The sequence below is a fragment of the Gymnogyps californianus genome, chromosome 7 (assembly GCF_018139145.2).
Source record: "Gymnogyps californianus isolate 813 chromosome 7, ASM1813914v2, whole genome shotgun sequence".
In the NCBI taxonomy this organism is placed as follows: domain Eukaryota; kingdom Metazoa; phylum Chordata; class Aves; order Accipitriformes; family Cathartidae; genus Gymnogyps; species Gymnogyps californianus.
The window spans coordinates 12298247-12322020 of NC_059477.1; the positions used below are offsets into that span (position 1 = coordinate 12298247).

At 39.5% G+C, this 23774-nt stretch overlaps 1 protein-coding gene across 6 annotated transcripts in view; it reads right to left on the reverse strand.

The window, feature by feature from the left end:
- The window catches only part of BOLL (boule homolog, RNA binding protein), a 35031-nt gene extending 15440 nt beyond the window's left edge, over positions 1–19591 (reverse strand). For 4 of the 6 annotated variants that reach the window (XR_007766800.1, XR_007766799.1, XM_050900397.1 and 1 more), the window contains exons 1-8: positions 19014–19196; positions 15951–16094; positions 12047–12138; positions 9668–9722; positions 7406–7481; positions 3839–3966; positions 1524–1595; positions 499–546 (exon numbers count right to left, since the gene is read on the reverse strand). Coding sequence is in view for 4 of the 6 variants with exons in the window: in XM_050900397.1 (XP_050756354.1) it covers positions 499–546; positions 1524–1595; positions 3839–3966; positions 7406–7481; positions 9668–9722; positions 12047–12138; positions 15951–16094; positions 19014–19031 (633 nt within the window). In the remaining 2 variants the exon portion in view is untranslated. Of the gene's footprint in view, positions 1–498; positions 547–1523; positions 1596–3838; positions 3967–7405; positions 7482–9667; positions 9723–12046; positions 12139–15950; positions 16095–19013; positions 19197–19551 lie in introns of those variants that run through there. The other 2 variants (XM_050900398.1, XM_050900399.1) reach the window with 2 other exon arrangements.
- Between the last annotated feature and the right edge of the window lie 4183 nt (positions 19592–23774).

A 23774-nucleotide genomic window follows, 5' to 3' on the forward strand; every position in this document is an offset into this window, starting at 1 on the left:
GATCACAAAACCGACCGTCTCCCCCGAAAATTACCAAGTTAGCAATTTCAAGTTCTTCCTCCTGTTTCAGGGGTCTGGGTCTAATTTCACCATACTTGTGTGTCTACGTGCTTCTGCTAGCAGTGCTCCAACGAAACATCACAGTTAGTATCAGTTAATGAGCTAGTTAATACTCATTTCTCCTATCAGGCAAAATATGGCAGTTTTTACCTGCTTCTGAGAACTTATTAGATTATTTAATACAAACTTTTTGCCAGAGGGAAAGGGGAGGGGAAGATGCTTTCTTTACATCAGATTTGTATTTGATGTTTCAATCAATGCTATTATATGCCTTCTATTCTATCAGCAAGCATTGTAAATGCATTGCTAAAATACAGCAATTAATACTTATTTCAACAGTGTTGTCAATAGTGGGAAATGTCACTTAGATAAGCGCACCGTACCTTTAAACTAGATGCAAACTAATAGCAAAATGCTGCAACTATGAACTGTATTTACCTGTGGAACAGACCACTGCCACTGACTTGGAAGACACTGTGTTGGTGCCTAAATTCAAACAAAAAAGATATTACTTATGTGATTAAGAACATATGCATACACATACTAGAATTCCCAACATACTAGAATCAAAGCCATCTCAAATCTATAATCAATTCTTAATTGAAAAGAAGAAATATGATTTTCATTAAGCCCCCAAATAATTCAGGAACATAGTTTTGTCTACTTCCACTCAGCCTCTGACTTGGGCATTTCATAAGCTTCTAAAATAGTGAAGCATCTAAGAAGCGTGCCTAATTAGGAAACCAGAAGATACAAAACACAGTTAACTTTCCAAAACACATTAAACACACAGACGTACTGCATAAATCCAGTAGCAGGCCACCAAGATGGTTAGGGGACTGGAGAACAGATATATCAGGATGCTGAGAGAATTGGGTTTGTTCAGCCTTGAGAAGGATAAAAAGTGGGAGGGGATAATTATTGCTGGCTACAACTACCGGGGGGGGGCATAAACATGACTGAGCCAGATTCTCATGAGAGGTGTTCAGAGCACAGGAGTCAACGGACACAGGCTTGAACACTGAAAGTTTTAACTAGTTATAAGGAAAAAAGTCTTTTACCACGAGAAGGGTCAAGTATTGGAAAAGGCTGTCCAGAAAGGTTGTAGAATCTCTATCACTGGATGTATTTAAAATTCAACTGGACAAGTTCCCAAGAAACCTGATCTAACCAGCCCTGCTTTGAGCAGGAGTTTGGCTTAAATGATAAAAGTTAAGGATGGTACTAAGCCAGTTGTCTAGCAACATCAAAAAATTTATTACATTTCCATGTAGTTACATAGGCAGAATAAATTGTATTCTAGTGAAAAGAAAGCCTTCAATCAAATTAAAATCTGTTTCATATGACTATTTTGAACAGTCTTTTTATCTCCTAAGAATAAACAGACCTGAGACAGTGCTGCAAATAAAACTGCATGGCTGGAAGCAATACTGATCGTCTGAAACCCATTTTCAAAAAGATACCTGATAATGGTATGTAGGAGACTGATAAACTGGTTGAGCTACCATCATAGGTGAACTGGAAACAGAGCGCGACTGAAAAAGAAAAAAAGTTACAAGTCTTAATGCAGCATTTTCATAAATTGTCACTTATTAAGAACAGTTCTGGAGTACTATAATGCTGAACCACCTTCCCTCCCTTTTGAAAATGGATTTACCAAGTTTTAACTTACACTTAAGAGTCTTCAAAACCACTGTTTCTAAGTCCCTACATTAGAGATCAAACAAAAGCCTTTGGCATATTTACTTAGTTCTTTCCAGAAAGCACTAGGCCATCACTATCTAGAGATGCTAAGGCCATGCACTACCCTGACCACAGGCAGATTTTTTGTAAACACTTAGGGCAATCTAAGTTGTCACTGATGTATTCCTACCCTCTCCACAGCTCCAACCCAATATTCCCTTCTCCATTCCCTACCTCACACCAGCCCCAGCATTCATCTGATTTGACAGCGAGCCAGTTTAGGGAGCTAAACCAGCTAGAAACCTGCCTGGGTTCTAGGGGGCCCAGTTTAGGGTCAGAAAAACACCAGTGAAAAGAAAGGCATGCAGAAATACATGGCCATGTGTCCTGGTTTCGGCTAGGACAGAGTTAACTCTCTTCTTAGTACCTGGTACAGTGCTGTGTTTTGGATTTAGTGTGAGAATAATGCTGATAACACTCTGATGAGTTTTACTTCCCCCCCCCCCCCCCTTTCCTCCTCCCCACCCCACTGGGAGGGGGAAGCGGCTGCGTGGTGCTTAGTTGCTGGCTGGGGTTAAACCACACCACCATGGTAGAGGACAACAAAGCACTGTGAATCTCTAGTTCTGATCAGTTAAAGCCAGTGTGTGCAACTCCCATGTCAAGAAATCCCCTTATTCCTGCAAATATTTAGGAAGGAACAGCTACAAAACTACTTTAATTCATTCTACGCTATATGAAAATGCAGAATGCAAAATGGAAAAAAAAAAAAAAGAGACCCAATCTACACTGTTACACCTGCACAATACACACCAAAAAGTATTAATATCTTTAATTTGATTAATGTTTTCTGTAACATCAAATTTGCAGGTTTTTCCTTAACTTCTTTATATAGGTACCTTCCTAACAGTGAAAACTAAGAATATGTAAATAACTGAAGCTGAAAGAGGGAGCACTATTTGTAACTGGAAAGATTGAGCGCCATTTGTTTGAAACACAGTGGATCTGAGTCAGGGCACCAGAACCAAAGTTCTAGTACTGAACACAAAAAAAAAAAAAAAAATACTGTTTTTTCCAACAGGTAGGATTTCAGCAAGTTCTCTAGAACTATAGAGCATGAACTTCAAAAAGGCTTTCTGAAATATGTGAACAGGTGTTTATGCTTATCCTCTAAAGCTGAGGAGGCACTATGAAGGCACTACATCACGCCTGTTAGAAGAGCAAACATCTTAGAAGTTAAGAGAAGTGATTAAAACAGAGGTTAAATACTGAGAAAAAGATTCTACAGTGCCAAAATAAAGAACGTAAAAGAATCTATTACTGCCCTCATCTCTGTTTTGGGAAACTTTGTTTTTATTTATTAGTAATTCTTCTATTGAGTTTTTCCCCCAACATGTGAAGGGATTTTCCACTCATACATAGAGATGGTATGTACAGCCTCTGTGAATGCTGCTTTTACAGAAATTAGTAAGGATGCATTCCCTATATAGGTCCTGTGCCTTATGCAGACCCCATGTCTTGCAATCCTTCCCCCTTGTAAAAAAACCTGAAGTGATTGACAACTCCTTCCTGTACTTCCCAAGAAATTCTGTCCAAGTTCCCCAAGCCAAACAATTAATTTATTGAATTACCTTCCTCCTAAAACAAGCAGTATTCTTGAAAAGAGTATGTGAATGACTATAAAATTACCCAATTTCACTTTTGCTTTGTTGATCTAGCATTATGTTCTCTTTTCATCCTCAGCATGCTAGTTTGCAGCCAAGAACACCTCACTCATGAAGGAATAAATGGAGCCAATCAAGGGTCATAAGCACCAACAACTCCTTAGTAAAACAAAACTTCTCCTGGAGTAGGGCCCACACTGATTCTGAACTATCCTGTCCAACAGGTTACATCAAAGCAAAAGTCCCCTGCAGAAGAACAATAAACTTAAGTAATATTTAAAAAACCCACAAAATAAACAGACTAATATAAGGAAGCCATTTAAACTTCAAACATGAGGCATAGCCAAAGAAACTGGAAGCAGGAGGGACTTGAAAACACTGCACTCATCCTGGTCCATAGAAAAGTATATATACAAAAATAAATTACTTACTGGCCACGGCTGTGGAACAGAAGCAACTTCAGACGTATGAAAATAAGCCACTCCATTATGGTAAATATAAGGATATCCACTTGAAGTAGTTAAGTACATCGTACCAGCTTCTGGTATTACACTAGAACCTGGAATTAATATTTTAAAGTTTAAAGTTTTATTTTTTAGATGTGTAGGTCATTAAAAAAAAGATAATTTCTGATCTTCAGAGAAGCAAAACATTCAAAGGAAAGAACATGGAGCAGTGTGCTTAGTGCTATCTCAAGTCCCTCTCAAATACAAAATCATGAAAGCAGATGGTCACAGGATGTCTCCAGAGGTAGATGGGAAGGGGTGCAGAAGATGACATGCATATAAATTACTAAACACAGATAACTCCAGTTACTAGCAAATATGTATATTTTTTTAATCTTCAAATGTCCAAAGGTAACTTCACATTGTAGGAGATTTTCATTGGTAACCTCCACATATTCATATTTAGCTGAAACAGGATCCAAGCACTAAAAACAACAGAATGATTTCATTACAACGTGCAGCCTGGTTTCTCAACACACAAAAGCTGTGTTTCTGTGATGGCACATAGCCTGGCAAAAGTAAGAACTGGTATCTAGGTGTCAGCAACAGGGACACTTCTCACCAATGCTGCCGCTACGCGGCGGCTGTAAGTCAGCACGGTCTGATTCCAAAGCAGAGTTCCATCTACACAGCCCTCCAAAAGGTACTGACAGCAAGCATTATTCAAATAAGGGGTATCTATCCCTATGCAGAGGTTGGTTACCTTTCCCAAACACTGCCTTTGAGATCACCTAGACTCTATCTCTGCCTGCATTGGGAGGGGGGAGGGCGGGGGGAATATATGGGACAGGACTTCATGTTTCTCTAGAACTTTATGTCAAACATGAAGACAAGTTTCAGTTCCAAATACAAAAAGACTTGCATAGAAAAAAAGGGAAGTTAATTCTGTAACTGAAACTGAAATCTTGAAATCACATTAAGTAGTAACATAGCATGGAAAAAACTCAGGAAGAACACAATATAAAGAAGATCACGAAGCAAATTTTAGTTTTTCATCTCCCTTGCAAAGGTAAGCGCCACGAGGAAGTCCCATTTTATGGACAGACACAACAGTGAAGAGATTACTAGAATGCTAAGTGGAGGACCAAGAAGGGTCCCACAATGATTCAAGAGCTTTTATCGATAGTAAGAGTTCGACTAACTCCTAGAAAAGCCTGAAGACACTTGGATACAATAAAGCTGAAATATTATCCATAGACAGGTCAGGCTAAGATGGTTGTTAGGACAGTGTTAAACAGAGCTTAGAAAAATTAAAGGCTACTTTAGCTCCAGTAAGCAATCTAGAATAGCAGTTACTGATACATCAAATGAGGAGACCAACAGGATCCCATGGCCAAGAATCCTGTTCACTTCGCTAACTACCAAGTACATTGCACAGAACTTTCTGCTATTGTTGAATACGTCTCTTGCAAAGGAAAAGGAAATATTCTCCATCAAACCCAGCAAACTCACTGTGACAGAAAAATAAAACCACTTAGGGGAGGTACAGCTATCTGAAATTCTTCCAGCCCACAACAATTCATCATTCTTCTTCCAGTTGTTCATGTTTCGTTTCTGCTTTCCAGCTTTTAGAATGCCCATTTTCACAATACTTGGTGCTGGGGAAAAGCAAACCGAGTGGTCCTCCCAGTATGTTCAAAGCCCTTAGCACAAAAGGTCCTATGATGACAGAAGAGCTAAAAATTGTTTTGCTTAGTAGCAGGGAAGACAGGTACTAGATTACAAGTGGCCTGGAAAGGACAGCAATAAATGGGCTATCTCTTCAATTCTGCTAAATATAATAGAATAAACCACAGCCCTACAGTGATACTGTGAGTCTAGGTTTTATGGCTTCATGAACCTCAAGATGAGCTGCAGTAGGACAAAGTAGCCTAGCGACTAAGGTTAGATAGGCTGAGCATAAGAGCAGACACACTAAAATCAGATCCTAGGATATGTCCCTAGATGCCAATATGATCTTGTATCACAGATCTATCCTTCGCCTGAGGAAGAAGTGGCAGTCAAACAGGGCCACAAACACAGAGATCTCCAAGGACACAGCAGCTTTCTTCAAAAAATGTTTTTGAGGTTTTTTTCCTCTGTTCCCCCAGGTCTCAGAACTGAAACGCATAGTCAGAGATATGCCCCTCTTCTATCAATACACATTCACCACAAGTCAAGCAATGCAACTGAGAAAGTCCAAGTCAAAGATGGAAAGGGAAATAAAACATAGCAAAAAAAAAAAGCATATAACCCCTTAATGATGACTGACCAGAGATCATGCTGAATAATTTCTAGAGCAAAGAAACTATACAGTTGGACCAAAGTATTCTATTTCCCCTCGGCAAACACTATCCTATACACTTACAAGGCAGAAGGGCATACCTACGCATGAGGGGAGGAAGAGAGAGGGAAACTTCCTGTCTGCAGAAAGTATGTCTGCACCAACAGTGTTAGTGTACATATGAACTACTTCTAATCGATAACGTGACAGTAACAACTAAAGAAAGCTTTAGAATTAAACTAAAATTCTTCTGTATTGTCCTCAGACAGAAGATGAAAAAAAGGTTTTGTTTTGGGTTTGGGTTTGTTGTTTTTTTTTTTTTTTTTTTAACTCCTCCAAGAGGTACATCAGACAAATACTGAAGGAAAGTTACAAAAGCACGCTTCATTCCCTGCTGCACTTAAAGGAACATATTTTACATCTGACACATAGCCTTACTGAGGAATAGCAAAACAGCATGCCCTGCTGTGCCAAAACCTGACAGATCTTGCCTTAAAAGTTAGTGATTTATATCCTACATTTTCAGTAGTGTATTATAGAAATAAAAAAGCCCCTGGCAGAAGGAGAGGGCATCTTCTCCAGAAAAAAACCTGTCTTCTGTCTCCCCCAAAGAACATCTTAACAGCCTACTTGCTCAAGATGAAGAAGTCATCTGACAAAGAAAACTTATCAATACTCCTCTCATGTAAGTGTTCAATCTAGTTCTTTGCCACAGAAGGAACATACAGCATCCATTTCATCATCTTACAGCAAAGACTTCTTAAGAACTGAATGGTGACTGCAGCCACCCATTCCTTATGGTTTCTACCGAAGAAAGCAAGATACAACAGTCCTGATGGATTTTGCTAATATAAATAAATAAACCTGTAACAACCCAAACAACCAGCACAGCCTGCTTTATCCTGTAGAATCTGTGAGGACAGTCTAAGTGTTTAGATTTGAGGTTCTGCCTGGCAACTGAAAGAGATTTCTATTTAGTTCATTCCTAGATAGATTACTTACTTTCTTGTAAAAGGTTAACAACATATTAAAAGAGATAAAAGAACCAAAAGATCATCAGTCTGTTTATTTGGACATTGCCACTGGCATGTATTTACTTCCACTGCAAACCATTCTGAGCATATTCCATGCACAGCATTAATGCAGTGCAAGACCAGGCACATCTTGGTTAAAAACTTACATTCATAATGACACTTACATAATACACAAATGCAAGTAAAAATACGTACGAGGACTCCGTATTTGTTGTTTTCTTATTGCTGGGCCAATATTCAATTTCTTATCCTTATAATTAAGTTTTTTAGCCTAGAATTAAAGAAAGAAGACATTATTTTCTACACATATCTGAGCATCCAAGAAACAAAAATCAGAAGTAGACAAGGCACTTAGCAGGTTTCACCCTCCCCTGCTTTTTATTTACAGTGCATCTCAAAAAACCCAAAAGCTATACTAATTCCTTTTCTATCCTAACCTTAGACTTCACATACACAAAATTAATCATTAGTAATTTCAAGTATTACTTACTCTTCACGGAGCCTCTTGACTAACAACTTATACCTATAATTGTCAGCAGATTTTTTTTAGTTTTACCTCTCACGTATTTACTGCTTTTATAAAAGCACACGTGTACACAAACAGACAATTTCAAGTATAAAGATTAAATTTATTTTTTATGATCATGACATTTTACAAAATATGATAGGAAAAAGTAAGTCTATGAAAACGGCCAGATTATAAGGACCGAATGTAAAAAAATCCCCATACTCACTCAGGACTGCCTTAAAACTTCCTTACATCCAGGCTAACAAAACATAAAAGCACACTAAAACAGATACCCTAATAAGGCTAAACTATTGCAGAAGAATTTTTTAATAAAGAAGTACTACGTACAGACAAGTAAAGCTACATTCTCTTCCAACTGTTTTGCTTACAACAGAAAGTGAGCATCAAGTACATCAGGTAAATTAAGACTTTGCTTTTGTTTTTAAATTGACACTGAACTCACTACTTGTTAATATAATGCAAAAGAATAGGGTAAATCAACCTTTTTTTTAGTTGTCAGCATCTCTTTAAATACTGTTTTGCAAAACCTAAAACAGTTCTGAAGGCCTGCTTCCCTGAACAGTTATGTAAGGGAGAATGCACACTAAACACTACCACATTACACCATGAAGTTTTCAGTTTTCAAACCTGTAACTTCTCCAGTAAGGAGACAATTACTTCTTAAAGAGGAACATAGAAAGAAATACAGTTCTAAATCACGTTCAACAGAAGGACAACAGTTAGGTAATCAATAAATTTTCTTCATTTGAGCCCTATTTAGCAAAATACTTGAACACCTGTACATAACGCAAAGTCCCACCTATCAGATTTAAAGTTAGGAAGAGGCTAAACTATTTTGTTGAATCTGGGATTTCATAAATAAGTATTAATTACGGCAAACATACCTACCCAGCCTATTAAACACAGAGCAACTCCTAGAAAATGATTCCTCGCAGTGCAATGTATTTCACTGATGTGATCCATCAGAATTCAGACTTTTTTTTTATACACAACTTTCACAGTTAATAGAAATATCTAATCCGTATGGACTTCTTCAAAGCATTTAATACAGCACTGCATGAAAAATTACACATGATACTACAGAAAGTGAAGACTAATAGGAAAAACTGCAGTGAATAAAAAATTACTTCAGAAAGATGGGAAAAGGTAGCATTAGTAGTAATAGCATATGACCACAAAGAGGATCCTGGTGAAACTCCTCAAGGTCTGTTCTCAATACTAACGCAATGCTTTTGAAGACTGCAACATCAAAAAAGAAATTTCTGGAGACATGACTCATGATAGAAAAGCAGGATGCAAAAAAATCAGTGCAAAGTATGATCAGAATATCACATAAATGAAAAGAAATTCAAGAGTACAAAATGAAAAAATCATTCATTTAATACATAAATTATTAAAGCCTAGAAACTCTCAGCTTAAGATGTCTGAGAAAGGCCTAGATGCTAATTGATCTTAAGATGAATATGAGATAGCAGCATGACGCAAAGATGAAAAAGGTGATAGAATTGTAGGACATCTAAATTAAAGCACTTAGAGTAGACAAAAATGTATTAGTACCATTGAATGAGACACCAGTAAGACTTCACATGGAGCAGCCTTTTCCATTCTAGCAAAGCAAATGAAAGCAATTGTGAAGGACAGAGTCCTTACAGCTCTAGATGTACTATAGACTAAGAAAGTAAAGACTCTACGTCAAAGTCAAGACCTGTACTATGAACTGGCAACTCCCTTCCCTAGTTCCAGATCTCAGTGTAAATCTTATCTTAGATCTCTCTAAGCCATCTTCTTAACTACACAGACCAAATTTAACAGATCTTCAAATGCAAGTTGGCAAACAGAAGAGGACCAGACAACCAGGGCTACTTAGTGTCTAATACGAAATAAAGTATTTCATTTAAGAGATAATCATAATGGGGATTATCACTTACCTCTTGTAAAATCTTCTGTGCATCTTCTTGGGTTTCAAAAGTAATGAAGCCATACCTAAATAAAAATTACAGAAGCTAAGTCTCTGAAGTTCATATTTACATACATTACGTATTATTACTTGATATTTAGTACAAGTGACATTAAAAGGTAAACTAATGGGAAAACAATCAATCATAGAAATGAAGATTGCAGTAACAACTGTAATCTTAATTTAACATCCTTGTTATAGTCTACTTACTAACATATTTAAGAACGTGGTAATATATTACTGTTTCTATGCAGTGAATGAGTAGCCCACATCGAAAGCTATGCAAAACTCTTAGTATTGTCCTTGTCACTCAGCGCACGTCTTTAGTTCCTCCATTTCTATTAAACAAAGAGATTTTGATCTGAAGCTCTTGCTTGTTATGGGTGCCCAAGATGAGACACTTGGGATGTTATTTTTTATTATACTGTACTTCATAGCACAGCTCCCACCTTCAGTGGCAACTGTGAATGCCCCACACTTCCACAAGCACTATCCACAATATTACATTGAGTTCTCTGAAAAAGCAGCAATGCAGAGACAATGTTTATCTGTGAATTATTCTTGACAAGAGTAGCATTAAACAAGAGCTCTGTGGTGATCAAGGATGAAGTATTCTCATATTTCATGACACAGTACGTCTTTCACCATACCTCTTCTAACTGCTGCAACAAATCAAACAGGCTTTCTACACAGAACTCCTGCTGTACCAAAACCCCTCAATTCATTCCCAGAGAAGTCTAGGGCACTGAATGTGGCACTGCCTGTGCAAAAGTAAGTATCTGATCTTATAATTAAAGTCTGTACCACAACACATACATACAAAAAAAATGTTTTTGTTTTGGGTCCGTGTCCCTCCCCCCAAAATTAACTTCAACTTTCTGAATTTCAACAAATCTTTTTTTGACATCTTCTAGTAGTTTTGTATGCATAATTTATTAGGTTCATTGCTCATTTCTCAGGGTGAGATTTCAGAATATACCAAGGCGGCCCCTGTCATTCCAGCCAGCAGATCAAGTTTTGCAATACAACGTATCATTCTTTTTAAGCATTTCCATACTTACTCGAGTACAGAGGTCCAGTAAGTCTCTGATCAGCTATACTTTTAAATCTGTGGGCTTTTCCTGTATTGCCTTCTCTAAACAATTTGGAAACATTTCCAAGTTCAAAGAACACAGAAACTATTTTCCTAGCTTGGGACCTTACCTACACAGACCTTTCATTCTATGTGCTATCTGGACAATAAACTAATAGACATAATCAATCACACAAACTTTTAAGTTCCTTAAATCACTTGTTAACGAGAAGCACTATGCTTGAATTTCAATAGAAATCCCAACACCATTGAAAGTAATTATTTTCCAGCATATTTACTGAGACATATGTTGGCAATCACAACTGCATAATAACTGGATATTCTGGACTTGTTGTATTATATGGACACATGTACCACAAGTCTCAGATTCTTGGAATTTAGTAAAAGGGTAAGAGGCTTGGTGACAGATCTGGGACCAGGACCAAGTCCAACATGCCATGCAGGTATATATTCTATGCTAAGACCTGCAGCTCATTGTGTAATTTGCTGATATAAGTTAAGTGCCGACAGCATTAAAATTGTGAGTTTCAGACACCACAGGCTTACTGCTCAGCAGAGAACTGACCAAAGTGAACGTTACAGGTACAAATTCTCATGCACATTCCTTTTTGCTTCAGCCCTCTTTCCACCCTTCTGTGGCAGTATAGTTCCCCACCTTATTTCCTTCACAACCCTTTGGGTTCTAGCAGTAACTTTACTACCCAGTCTTAATCTTTCTCCACATTTGCTATTTGGCATTTCTTATTGCTAACTTCCAGTTTAGTCCCCTTTTCTGCAATCATGATTCACTGTCAGATTTGTCCCCCGTGTTCTTGTCCCAAAATCTTCACACAACATCTCAGTTATTGCATGCACTCCAGCACTGTCAGGTGTATCTCATCTCTTCCTCCATTCTTAGGCTCCTTTCCACACTGGCTTTCAGTAGTAGAAATATATGTTTAATAACTAAATTACCTTTTTAGGATTATCTACCTAAATTATTATTGTCATAAAAAACTGAAAAGACTATTGATTTTGTCCTAGTTGCACACAGTTTCATCTTATAACACAACTACAGAGTTTCACAGTTATGCAAATTACAAAGACATTTATATGTAGATGTTAAAGAACAAATTTTTGCATACATGGAATAACTGGGAACATCAATAACATAAAATTAGTAATATTCCAAGGCATGAAAATCATAATCAAATTTACTACAGTCAGCTTTCTGTTATATTTTCAATTCCCACAACACGCTTATTCTACTATACCAACCCCTTTGATACTCCAGCTCTGTCATTTACTATCTTCACTTCTTTCACACTGCCATACTGAGCAAAAAACTTCCTCAGATCATTTTCATTAGTCTAGTACAGTAAATCAAAATGGGGAAGAAAAAAAGAAAAGTTGGTTTGCATAGTTATTCAATGAATATTTACCATAAGACTTTTAATGGATATACTTTGGATAAAGTTTGCTACAAACCAATTATAACCCTGGATAGGAAGAGAGAAGAATGAGCATGTATGAGCCTCACAGCTCCTGTTTAATTACTGCATTTTCATATTCAGCAATAATGCTAGAAAGCCACTAAAATATTAAAACTCCTCTTTTAGTGAATTTATGTAACAACCGTCCTTTTACAGGTAAGACCACTGAGGCAGGTTTACTAGATCTGAATTTTAGTTTCTGTAAATTACGTACTAGAACGCTGTTTACAATATGAAACATCACTGCAATGTTTTCAAACTCCAAAACAGCAGAGTATGTAGGCTTCCATGAAGGATATGCATAGGTCACATATGAAAAAAATCCCCACTAAACCACAGTGACTTAATGGTCAAATCCATCTAATATACCACAATCCCTCTTTCTAAAGTATATTTAATATAAGACTCTGCAAATATATATAGGCACACCATAGAACTCTTCATTATAAATTAAGTAAGAAAAGGTCCTTTTTATGGAGAATGGCCTAAATCCATTTGGAGGAAACTGTTCCCTTCTAAGTATGCATGGAGTAAGACAAGTTCCTAACGTAAAGGCACACCTAAGCTATATGAACACTCATCTACCTTCTATGAATCAGTTTTCTTTTACAATGTAAACATATATCAAATATGGTGCCCTAAACACCACATTTCAGATTTTAAAGTTTTGTTCTACATGGTCCTTAGTTAATATTATACCTAACGCTGGAAGAAGTATGCTTATATGCATGGATCTCTATATGCTTCAAGCAATTTCCATATTCATCTATACTTCTCATTATTTTAAGAAAGTATACCAGAAGTACTATTTTACCTCGAAGTGAATAACTTTTATTGTTTTTAATTGTATGTATACAATTCAGTAAATGCGCTCCTGCACATCAAAGGCTTATCTGCCTCATCCAAGTTTGAGAAGCAAAAGAACTTAAAAGAAACACAACCTAATTTCAACAACTTTCATAACTGGAAAGAATATGAAGTTAATGCTCTTTTTGAGTAATTCTACCCTCAGGACACATTTTACAAAAAGAAATAATGCAGCTTGCTTGCTACAACCTCTAAGTCCAACAGAGAGCAATGATGGTAGAAAACTGCTTTATCTCCCTCACTAATCCAAGTATTCAGGCATTAAAACATTAGAAAATACTCAGTCACTCTGAAAGTGTGAGGAGTAACAACAGATACAAGTGCACTGAACGGGCATGAAACACTTCAATGTTTTATTAAAGCTCAGTAATAGTGTCTTCTCCTTGGAAGCTGCCTGCACCGGTTCTTGAGAAACTACCTACCAGGAACAGGTTAAAAAAAATTCTGGAGTCCAGAACCACTCTCTTGAATAGATGATCACGCTTTGCACCTAAACAGAAGCGTGAAACCCTGTGTACATAGAAAAACAAACAACTGATAGCTTATACAAAACAATTCTACAGCATATGCTAAAGCGTTCGCACATTCTTGAGTAATGAAAAGCATGTATGAAGTACAAAAGACTCATAGCAGAGATTTTCCTTTCCCTTAAGATTTTCTCCAATGAACACCAAAACGTATCTGCTTAGACATGAAAGGCCTATAGATAAAATTCCCCATTTCTGGGAGGTTGTTTCTTTTAAGCTCCATATGTCACATGTAGCTCAGCTGCTTCACAAAGCTGAGAAAAAGAACCTATGACAAAATAGCTGAAGGTTAAAACATGCCAAGAAACAACCAAAGAGCCCTTAAGATTGATCAGTGCTGGAAGTATCACTCAATACCTCAAGGACATGAGGGATGGCTACACAAGACTATAAACTTGGAAAGCCAACGGTTTATCTGCAGAGCAGCGTATTAAAGGGGAATAAGAAGGAAACACTGTTCTAAGATTCACAGTGAAATTTGCAAGTATCTGGACAAACATGGTATCTAGAAGCTTCCCAGAAACATGTTCAGGACTTGCCTTTTCCTGCTCACAACAGGACAAAGGCACTTGTCAGATTCTTAAGTAAGGCTAACATTAAGCCTTCACCTATGTCAAAAATACATGGCATACACCACTGAAGATGAAAATGTACCCAGCTTAACTTCTCTTACTGAATTGTTCTCTAAATTTAAGAGGCCAGATGTTTCCTCTTACAAATAGGAATTACTGCTATGGTGACAGACCAAATGGAAGTGCCTGGCAAAATGATAAAAGAGCTTGCTGGAAAGCAAACAATTTTTTGTTGATTGTCTCCATTTTTCACAAAACTAAATAGATAGCTTTTTTACCTCCCCTCCCCCAGCTGACTTGAATAAGACCTTTGGGGTAAAAACCCAACAAAACCCAATGCTTTTTGCCATAAGATTCCGAATGGAAAACAATCCAAGACTGACATATATATCCCATGATTTGAACAGAAATTTAAGACTCTGCTTGATATCAAGAGTAAATGGAAGAGTAGCTAAGATGTCTGCAGAGGTTTCATCCCTTCTACTGCCTCTCCCAACAAAATCCATCTTCTTTTACACACTTAATTCCTCTGTTGTTGAAATTAAGATTCATAATAGATTGACATATCAGCAACCAAACCAAGAAGTCAAGAGATCTTTCAAAATGAACAATAAATATGACAATTAACAAGAATATTGATATGTTACATAGAAAAGTTTTAACCTTTGAAATTGCAGTGAAGAAAGAACAGTGAGACAGGTCTTTTCACAGCTCTAGTAATTTGCTTACTATTAATGCAGAAAGCTACTGTGCCTCTTTGCTAAAGCCCAGATATACTGAAGACCTTGTACAACATCTCTTGGATTATGAATGCCTCTATTTGAATTCTCAGCCAAACGAGCCAGAAGATCCTGGAATTTCTTGTATTTATCATGCAAAATAGTCTGAGTGAATTGTCATTCTGCCTCCTCTTCATCTGAGTCGGCGCTCAAAAGGTCCTCAGCCTAGGAGGATTAAGGCAGAGAAGATACTCTTGGTGGGAACAAAGAAACAGCTAAGCAGACCAAGAATGTTCTGCAAGTCAGTGACTTAACTCATTATCTAAACTGGTAAGAAAGACAAAATGAGAGTCGCTGGTATAAAAGCCTGGCGCATATCTTGTCACAAATGTTGAAAGAGACTGAACAATGCAAGAATGGCTCAGTATTCACTGCTATTTGAGGTTTTTAGGGCATATGCAAAGGCACAAGCATTCTAAGAATTATGATCAGTACTGCAAATTGCCCAGAGAAGCCTTAATATTTGTTTTAAAAACAAACATTGCTTTTAAGAAAATTACTATAGTAAGTGAGGAATACATGCACTGTAGCTCTTTGTATGAACTGGAAGAAAAGTGCTAAAGGAACTGAAGCTACTAACATTTGCTATGTTTGCAATCTGTGTTTACAGTTCATTAAATTACACTTAAGTGTTATACGTAATAAAAAAACCTTCTACATACTTTTCTACCACAAGCTCTGCTGACGACAAAAGCCATCTTCTCTGAAAGAGAAAACTCTGAAGAACCAGTATGTCAAAAGCTTCTAGCAGCTAGGCGTACAAAGAGTCAACTTTGTAGTACAGTTATGTAAAAAGCTTTATTCTCTACTGTTGATTTGAACGTTATAGTGAAGGGCACTTACCACCTAAGCAAACACACATATGATTAAGTCTCACACTTTTTCCTACTGATTTTTATACAGTTATAGATTATCATTTAGTAGTGAAAATAGGAAAAAAATACCTTAAAATCAATTCCTCCTACAAAGACGCGATTTGGAGTAACTGTTCCAAACCTGGGAGCACCGGTCAGATTATTTAATGGCACTGGTGACACAGTGTTGGGACATGAAGATAAAGATTCTGTTTGCGTCTGATTTGTGGTCTGCTGATTGAAAGAAAATATTTTCAAATATTTTAATATCTTACATGTTATAAACTATTAAATTAAAAAAATCTCAACAGAAAACACATACAGAATTTTTTGGGAGGCACAGCAAATGCTGAACAACTGAACATTAACCACGTATTTTTATTCAGAACGCAGCTCAGCAAAGTATTTAAACATAAGCTTAGTTTTAAGCAATTCAGTAACTTAGTAAATACACTATGGTCTGAAGTTTGACTTTTAAGCATCTTTCTGAATTAGACATTTAGAGCCTAATCCCCCAAAATCTTAGTTTTTCTGTTTGCATAGCACCCTGCTGTATGAATCCCAAGTTATGAATTCTATTTGAGAGATTAATTTATACTTATTAGAAGCCCCTTAGTTTAAGCCTATATAGAAAGGACCTTTTCAACTCAACCTGTGCTCTCATACATATCTACAAAACTCTGCTGTCTGCAACAGCTTCTGCTTGATTTTCCAAGTGCCAAGCACCCAGAATTCCACCACAAAATCAACAAGCTCATTACAACTGACAAGAACAGCACTTGAAGACTAGTCTTTTAATTCAGCACTCTCTTGGCTACAAAACAGTGCACAGTGATTCAAACAGAAATTCTCTCTGCAGAAGCAGCAGCAGATTGCTCTTGCCCCAGTAAAGGCAAGGAACGCAGTACGGTGGAAACCATTATTTAGTGAGGTCTGCCTGATGTTTTAACTTCCACCACCATGCCTACAACTGTGAATTGTGAAACAATACAGGCTTGCATTTCATTGGAAACCCTTTTCAGAACAAACTAATACTGCCTTATATAGTCAACCCTAACTGTGTTATGATAGCTGTAAAGCAACCATGTAGTACTGTCACTAACTTCTCTAACAGGAATTCCAGTAGAGGCTTCAAGACCATTTTTGATGCGGTTCCCACCCCACCCTCCCTCCAACTAAAGTTTACTAAAACCAATCCTGGGCTATAGTGCCCTGACAGTACCACTAAGGAAGGAGCCCAAAGTGAAAGACAAGCAGCTGCCGCAGGCTATGGATAACGAGACTAATAGTAAGCAGAGTAGTGAAAACTAAAAGTAGGAATCTAGGGGTCTCAGCCTCCAACCTTTCTTTTGAAAGGATTTCAACAGAATGTATTTTTTCTTACTGTTGTGCAACCCCTAAAATCTGTAGTGTGGACTGACAAAACACATGCAAGCATATTTTAAAAATAGAAAGCTACTGCACCTAGCACAAAAGTTCTTTCACTTTTTGTGGTATCCATATCTTTTAGGCTCTCAAAAACTAGAGCAGAAAATGAAGTGCTCTTAAACAGTTCTCCTCCCAATATCCCCCTTTCATTTATACTGTCTGTTTTACTTCCTGATTTTGCCTCTCTCACTTATTCACAGGACAGCATTTTCTTATCTCTGCCTTTAAGCATTCCTGGATAAAAAGAAATCACTTACCTTTGGGAGAAGACACAAAAAATTAAGGCCGACAGTTAAAGTGCAGTGAGAAACGGAAGATCAATAATGAAAAAGAATGTTAGGAAAAAAGTTGTCTTTTTCTTTGCCCCGCAAGCCCTTCTAGAATTATTTGATATTTCCTTAGCTACCTGAGAATTAATCCTATTAATTCTGAGTAATGGGTTAATGCTATTGTTTTGGATACCTTAAGACAGTAAACCCAGCTTAGTCCATGCCTTTTTAGTTTTAGGGAAGAAAAAAACCTTTCCAAATTTACTAAGACACACACATTTGGGGCACAGGAAAAACCCAAGTCTTTAATCTGATCTATTCAGAAGAAAGTATACATTCCTCCTACTGGGAATACTACCCTAGAGTAGTACCTAACCTGAAAAAAAAAAAACCAAACAAACAACAAAACACCACAAAAACCACTTGCAGGCAAGGAACAATCATAACTGGTACAGTCCCAAAGGCTTTAGAAGGAGGAACGTCTTCTGCCAAGAACAACTTTTGAATGATGACAAAACAAGTTACTTTCTTTATCTCTCACACCAAATACAATATTCTGCTTGTATAATCATCTGGCAATTGTGTACAGCACTAAAATATCTGAATTTAACTATAAAGTAACAATTAACTGTTGATACTACAGCCAAAATGTATTCCTTACCTCAAAGATCTCGAATTTCATTTTCTCCACGCAAGTTTTAAGAGTTGTAAGTCTTATTAAAAAAAAAAACCACCCAAACCCCAAATGGAAAAAATGAGGAGTTAAACACACGACTTGTGAAATCCCAATGAATTTTAAAACGTTAAAATCTGTATTCTGATAGCGCTCTCAAACATTGTTTCCTCTCTTTAATGCCAATGTAGCAGTAGGAAAACAGCATTAACCCCCCCATGTGCTAACAGCGTGTCACTTGCCTAATCATTTGTGTTTCTACAGGTTTTTAAACTCACTTTTTATCATTTTTTTCCCCAAACAGTAAGGATATGTATATTCATCAGTATTTTTATGGGTTATTTAGTACGTTTGACAACTGCTCTTTACCAGAATTGACAAATGTTCATTTTTATGTTGAACACATCCACAGTCGTGCAACCAAACACTGCAAAGGCCTGGTGATTAATCCCACCTTACTCCCTAAACAACCCTTTTTTTACAGTCGGTATCCTGCAATGTCAGAAATTAGCCACCCATCTTTCCCAGGTATCATGTACCGCTGTACACCCGAGGCAAGGGGAACAGTTTACCAGAACCTGAGGCCACCCCGGAGCGCCGCACCACAGAGGAAATGGCGGCATCCCGCGGCGGTGAGGACAGGGCCTCAACCGCCGCCGCCAGCGAGGGGCGCTTTGGCGGGAAGGCTGCGCTTCCACCCCTCACCGCCGCTCCCTGCCCTCTCGCCAGAGCGGCTCCCCGGGCCCCCGGGAGGCGGCCTCGTCACCCCGCCAGGCTCCTCACCGCGCCGTCGGGCTCCATCTGTCCGTGGCCGCCGCCTCAGCCCCGGCACGTTGGCAGCACGCGTCGCGCTCCTCGGCTCCGCCTCGTGCCCAGCCGACGAGCACCAGCAGAGAGAGGCCTGGAAGCGGGCGGGGGAAGACACAGCCTGGCGGCCAGCGCTGCGGGCAGGCGGGGCACTGAAGGCGGGGGGGGGGGGGGGGAGCGGGCTGGGGCACGGGTCGGTGACGGGAGGGAGGCCGAGGAGGGACGGAGCAGCCCTTCCGTGCTCCCGCCCAGGAGGCAGACGCCCCCGCTGAGTGCTGCTCCCTCGCCGCGCCGGGCGCAGCTGGCCCCGCGCTCCCCGGCACCCCTCAGCCCTCCTTCCCCCGAGGAAATCGGCCCCTTTGCAAATTTGCGCCCTCCTCCCGGCACGCCGGGGCCTCGCCTCCTCTTACGGGATCCCTGCTGTTCCCTCGCCCCACCTGCGGCCAACTGGGGCCGGCCGGGGGGTGCCGCTTCCCCCGCCCCTTCCCCGGCACCTGCTGGCGCCGTCACTCACCGCCCGCCCCACCTCAGGGCTCTGCGGGGCTACCGCCCCCCCTTCCGCCGTCGGGAGCGGGGTGGCTGCCTGCCGCCGCTGGCCTCGGGGCCGGTACAGCCTCCCGAGCCCCGGCCGCTTCCCGCCGGCTTGCCCAGCTGCTTTGTGCCCCTGTGCCAGCGGGTCAGAGGCGGCCCGTCTCCTCTCCCCTCGGGTATCGTGTCACCGGCGAGCCCCCGCAAAGGAAGTAGCACCCGGCGCGGGCGTCCTGCCTGGTTCAGGTAGCAGCTCTGAGAAGGAGGTTGCCGTACTGCCCCTAGGAACGGCACTGTGAAGCCCTGAGGCAGCCCAGGAACCTCCCTCAGGTCTGTCCCCACCACCTGAGGAGGCAAGCAGCAAACCCCAGCTGGGTTTTTATCCACTCAACCAGGGAGTGAAACGGGGAGGAAAACAGGATCATGCATTTCACCTGTCCTCTGGCCTCAACGGGAGAAATACAAAAATGCCCAGTGAGGCAGTTCCCTGGGTCTGACTCACCAGGCCATACTTGATGGAGGCAAAAACATAGTTTAGACTTTACAACTGTCAGCATGAAGAAGTGAAAGTCCTTACTTCAACTCGAAGAGACTTCCTAAGATTCCCAAAGAGACTCTCAAGTAGGCAGGCTGCCCTGAAAACAGCTGTGCAACAGTAGGCCTGGGATGACATTAGAGATGTACTTTGGAGTCTGCTAGCAGAGCGGACTAGAAAATAACACCTTCGTGACCACTCCTCAAAATATTCCAACTCTTTTTTTCAGCCCTTGCTGAACTGGACAAGAAGCACCAATAGTAATGCTTTTGTCAGGTGTGCTTCTGTGGTCATTAATGAACAGCATTACAACCTGTTCCCTTGTTCCATAATTTCATACTGTTTGCAAATGCAGATTGCCCTGAAAATAGCTCTCCTGCTAAACAGTTCTGGAAAAAAGAGTGATTCAAATGTCAAGCTCATAATCAATGTAGTTACAACATACAGCCTGACAAAAATCCTTGATTTGAACATGAGCAAGAGCTGGAATGCAGACAAATGCATGCCGGGAGAACTACCCCAGCGGGAAAGCTGTTTTTCAAAGTGATGAAACATTCGCAGCCTAAGTCACAGCAGCTCAACCCTGAGATACAATGTCAGGATCACTATAGGGTCAATTCATCATTGGCTACTCTCCTGTTTTACTTTTTTGGGTGCTTTAAAATAAAAACTTCAAGGAAGATTATCTTGATAATGTCTGCAATAAAATATATTTTAGTTGAAGTCAGATCTTTGTGTCTTGCTTAAGTTTGCTTTATGCAAATTATACCGATCCAACCTAAACCCAACAGCACTTTCCATATATATTACATCATATAACTCTCACTGAGCGTAGGCAGGGCACAGACCTGCAGTCCTTACAGAACCCTACACTGCTCCTTACTTTTCTGGTGTTGCTTCAACATCTACCAGCTTCTGCACCATTATTGTTACCACAGGGAATAAAAAAAACCTAGAAGAGAGTTTCTAATAATTCTGTGCCTGTAATATATAACAATATAATGCTTAACTCTTAGTAGTGATTTTTTTTAGCTGAGAAAACTGCATAAAAGTAAAGGCAATTTTAGCAGAGCTGATGAGATCTTTTAGAAATAGTTATTTTGCGAGATTGCAGAACTCTGCTGAATTGCATTCATTGACTTTTATGAATATTTATCAGACAGCAACAAAGCTTATTCTAATAACAACACTACATTTTAATGATGTGAAAGGCAGAATAGGCCAAGTCTTTCATGTGCTTCATATCTTGATTTGGGGCATTTGAAGTCAGAACAGCTGAAAGAATACAGAAACATTCAGAGACATGAAAGTGTATTTTACATAGTTTTAATTGTTGGATCTTCTACATTACACCTCCTCCTCAAGTTAAAAAACCTAAATCTGGGACATTTACATTTAAAATAAGGCAACTGTGACAAAAATAGGACTTCTGCAAATGAAGGAGAAAGATTGAGCTATTTTTTATTCTGGTAATTTAAAAACTGAAAACCTGAAAATCCAACACATCTATAAATTTAACAAGATTACTAGCAGAGCTGGCAAAAAATGTTGCCATGCATACAGGATTTAAATACTACAACAAAAGTTGCTGGGCTGCCCTAGCACTGCGTGGCTGCTTCATTAAGGGAATAGTATGCTCGCTGAGGGAATCACTCTTGAAAGGAAGTCAGGAGTGCGTCTGTTTTTCCTGACTCCTCATGTCAGCAATATATGCAGCATGAAATGATCTCTCCTACTGTTCTCTCCCACAAATTAAAAGGCAGTGCTGGACAAAGACAAGAGTCTGTCTGTGCTGGTTCCTGTAGGCTCTTGCCTTTTGTCCTTTTTTATAGCATCAGAGAAAGTCAGAGGTTAAGTGAGGAAAGATAAACTGAAAAAAGCAAGAGAGAAAAACAGGGAGAAAACATTATTTGGGAGGAGAAAGGAGGAAAAGAATTCTCCAGGCACAAAAAGACAAGGATGATTTTATGAGTAATACATGGGCCTGGCAACAGACTGCTATTTCACTGATTGATTCCCTGACCCTGAAAAAGACATGCTACCTTTTTTGCTTCTATTACTTATCTGTCGATAATAATGCTAGCTTTCCTACCAGCATCTTAAGATCCTTTCATGGAAATATGAGCATTAATATATTGTTGTCAGACAGGGAGAGCCAGACTGTACCTGATGAAAGATTACTTACTTCCTGCTCTCAATTTCATAAAAATGTCTCTCAGGATGTTACTAAAAGATTGACTTCTGTCTCTGTTGCATAGACTACAACTGTATTAAAAAAAATAAATCTGTAAGTTATGAAGATGTACACAGTGATTTCTCTTATGAGCTTGTGAATGGATTGTCTACACCTTGAGCCTTAACTAGAACAATCAAAAAGCCAAGATATCTGATGTATTCAAGGACTTTGAGGAGACCTTCTGAGAGAGTTAACAGTGCTTAGAAGCATATTATGGCAGTCACCTAAGGAGTGCCACTGAGTAAAAAAAACTATGGTCAGTGCCATGTGAAAAATGCAGAAGGAAATGACTCGTTTCTGGGAACTTTCCCATTTATTCAAATGGGTGTGTGTATTTCTCTGATATGACATTTCCATCTTACAGGCCCTTTTTCCACACCATTCCCTTTCTCAGGTGAGTTGGGCACATCTGCCTTCTAGATGACCCGTGACTCCTCACCTCATCCCAATTTCCACCATTCTCTCTGCCTTTTGTCTCTACCTCCTACTTTGTTTCTGGTTGCCCCAACAATACTCGCTTCCTCTTGTCTCTGTCCCCCTTTCCCCCTCATAATGGCTGCACTGGCATCCACTACGCCTTTAACCCCTGCAGTCATCACAGGGTGGGTACTGGGGGGCTCTGGCAGGGTACTGGGTACTCAGGGTACTGCAGGACTCCAGAATAGGATTGGGAGGGCTCTCAGAGGTACTGGGGGCACTGGGAGAGTATATGGGGGCTTTAGGGGGTACTAGGTTCACTGGGGAGGTACTGGGTAGCTCAGGGGTCTGTTAGGAGCACTGCAGGGTACTTGGGGGCTCTGTTGGACTCTGGGGGGTTCTGAGGGCTGGGTACTGGGGTGGGTGAGTGGGGTTTGCACCTATGGCTCCATCAAGCTGAGCTGCTTTACTCCTATCTGAGTTGCTCATTTGCTTCCTGGTTCACATTTTCCCCACCCTCAGCAATGGATGATCCAGAGGAACAGGAGACTTGGATGGTCAGTACACTGGACTACTCTCCTGATACTATTTTCCCAGGGTGGTAGATTGTTACTACAGAACAAAAGCATCCTCATTCAGTCCAGCCTTGCAGAATATTAACATTATTATGGATGATTTCTAGCTCAAAATGTATCAGGGCAACGAGTGATTTCTTTCAAATCTGAAGACATAATTAGATTTTATAGCTTAGTTTAAAAATACCTTATTTTCCAAAAGTAATGGTCAGCATGACATAGGTTATTGGAACTAAGTCACTACGTAAGACTGGCTTGTTTTCTGTCTCACTTCAGAGTTCAGAGTATACATGCTTTATTTATAAGGGCATTTGTGTGCATTTTATTTTACATGTCCTCAAAGGGGAAAAACTTACTGGAAACAGCTGCATAAAAGTTCCATTGCTGATGGAACTCGTCACAAAATATGAAAGATACCATTAAAAGTGCCAGATCTGGAAAAGTAC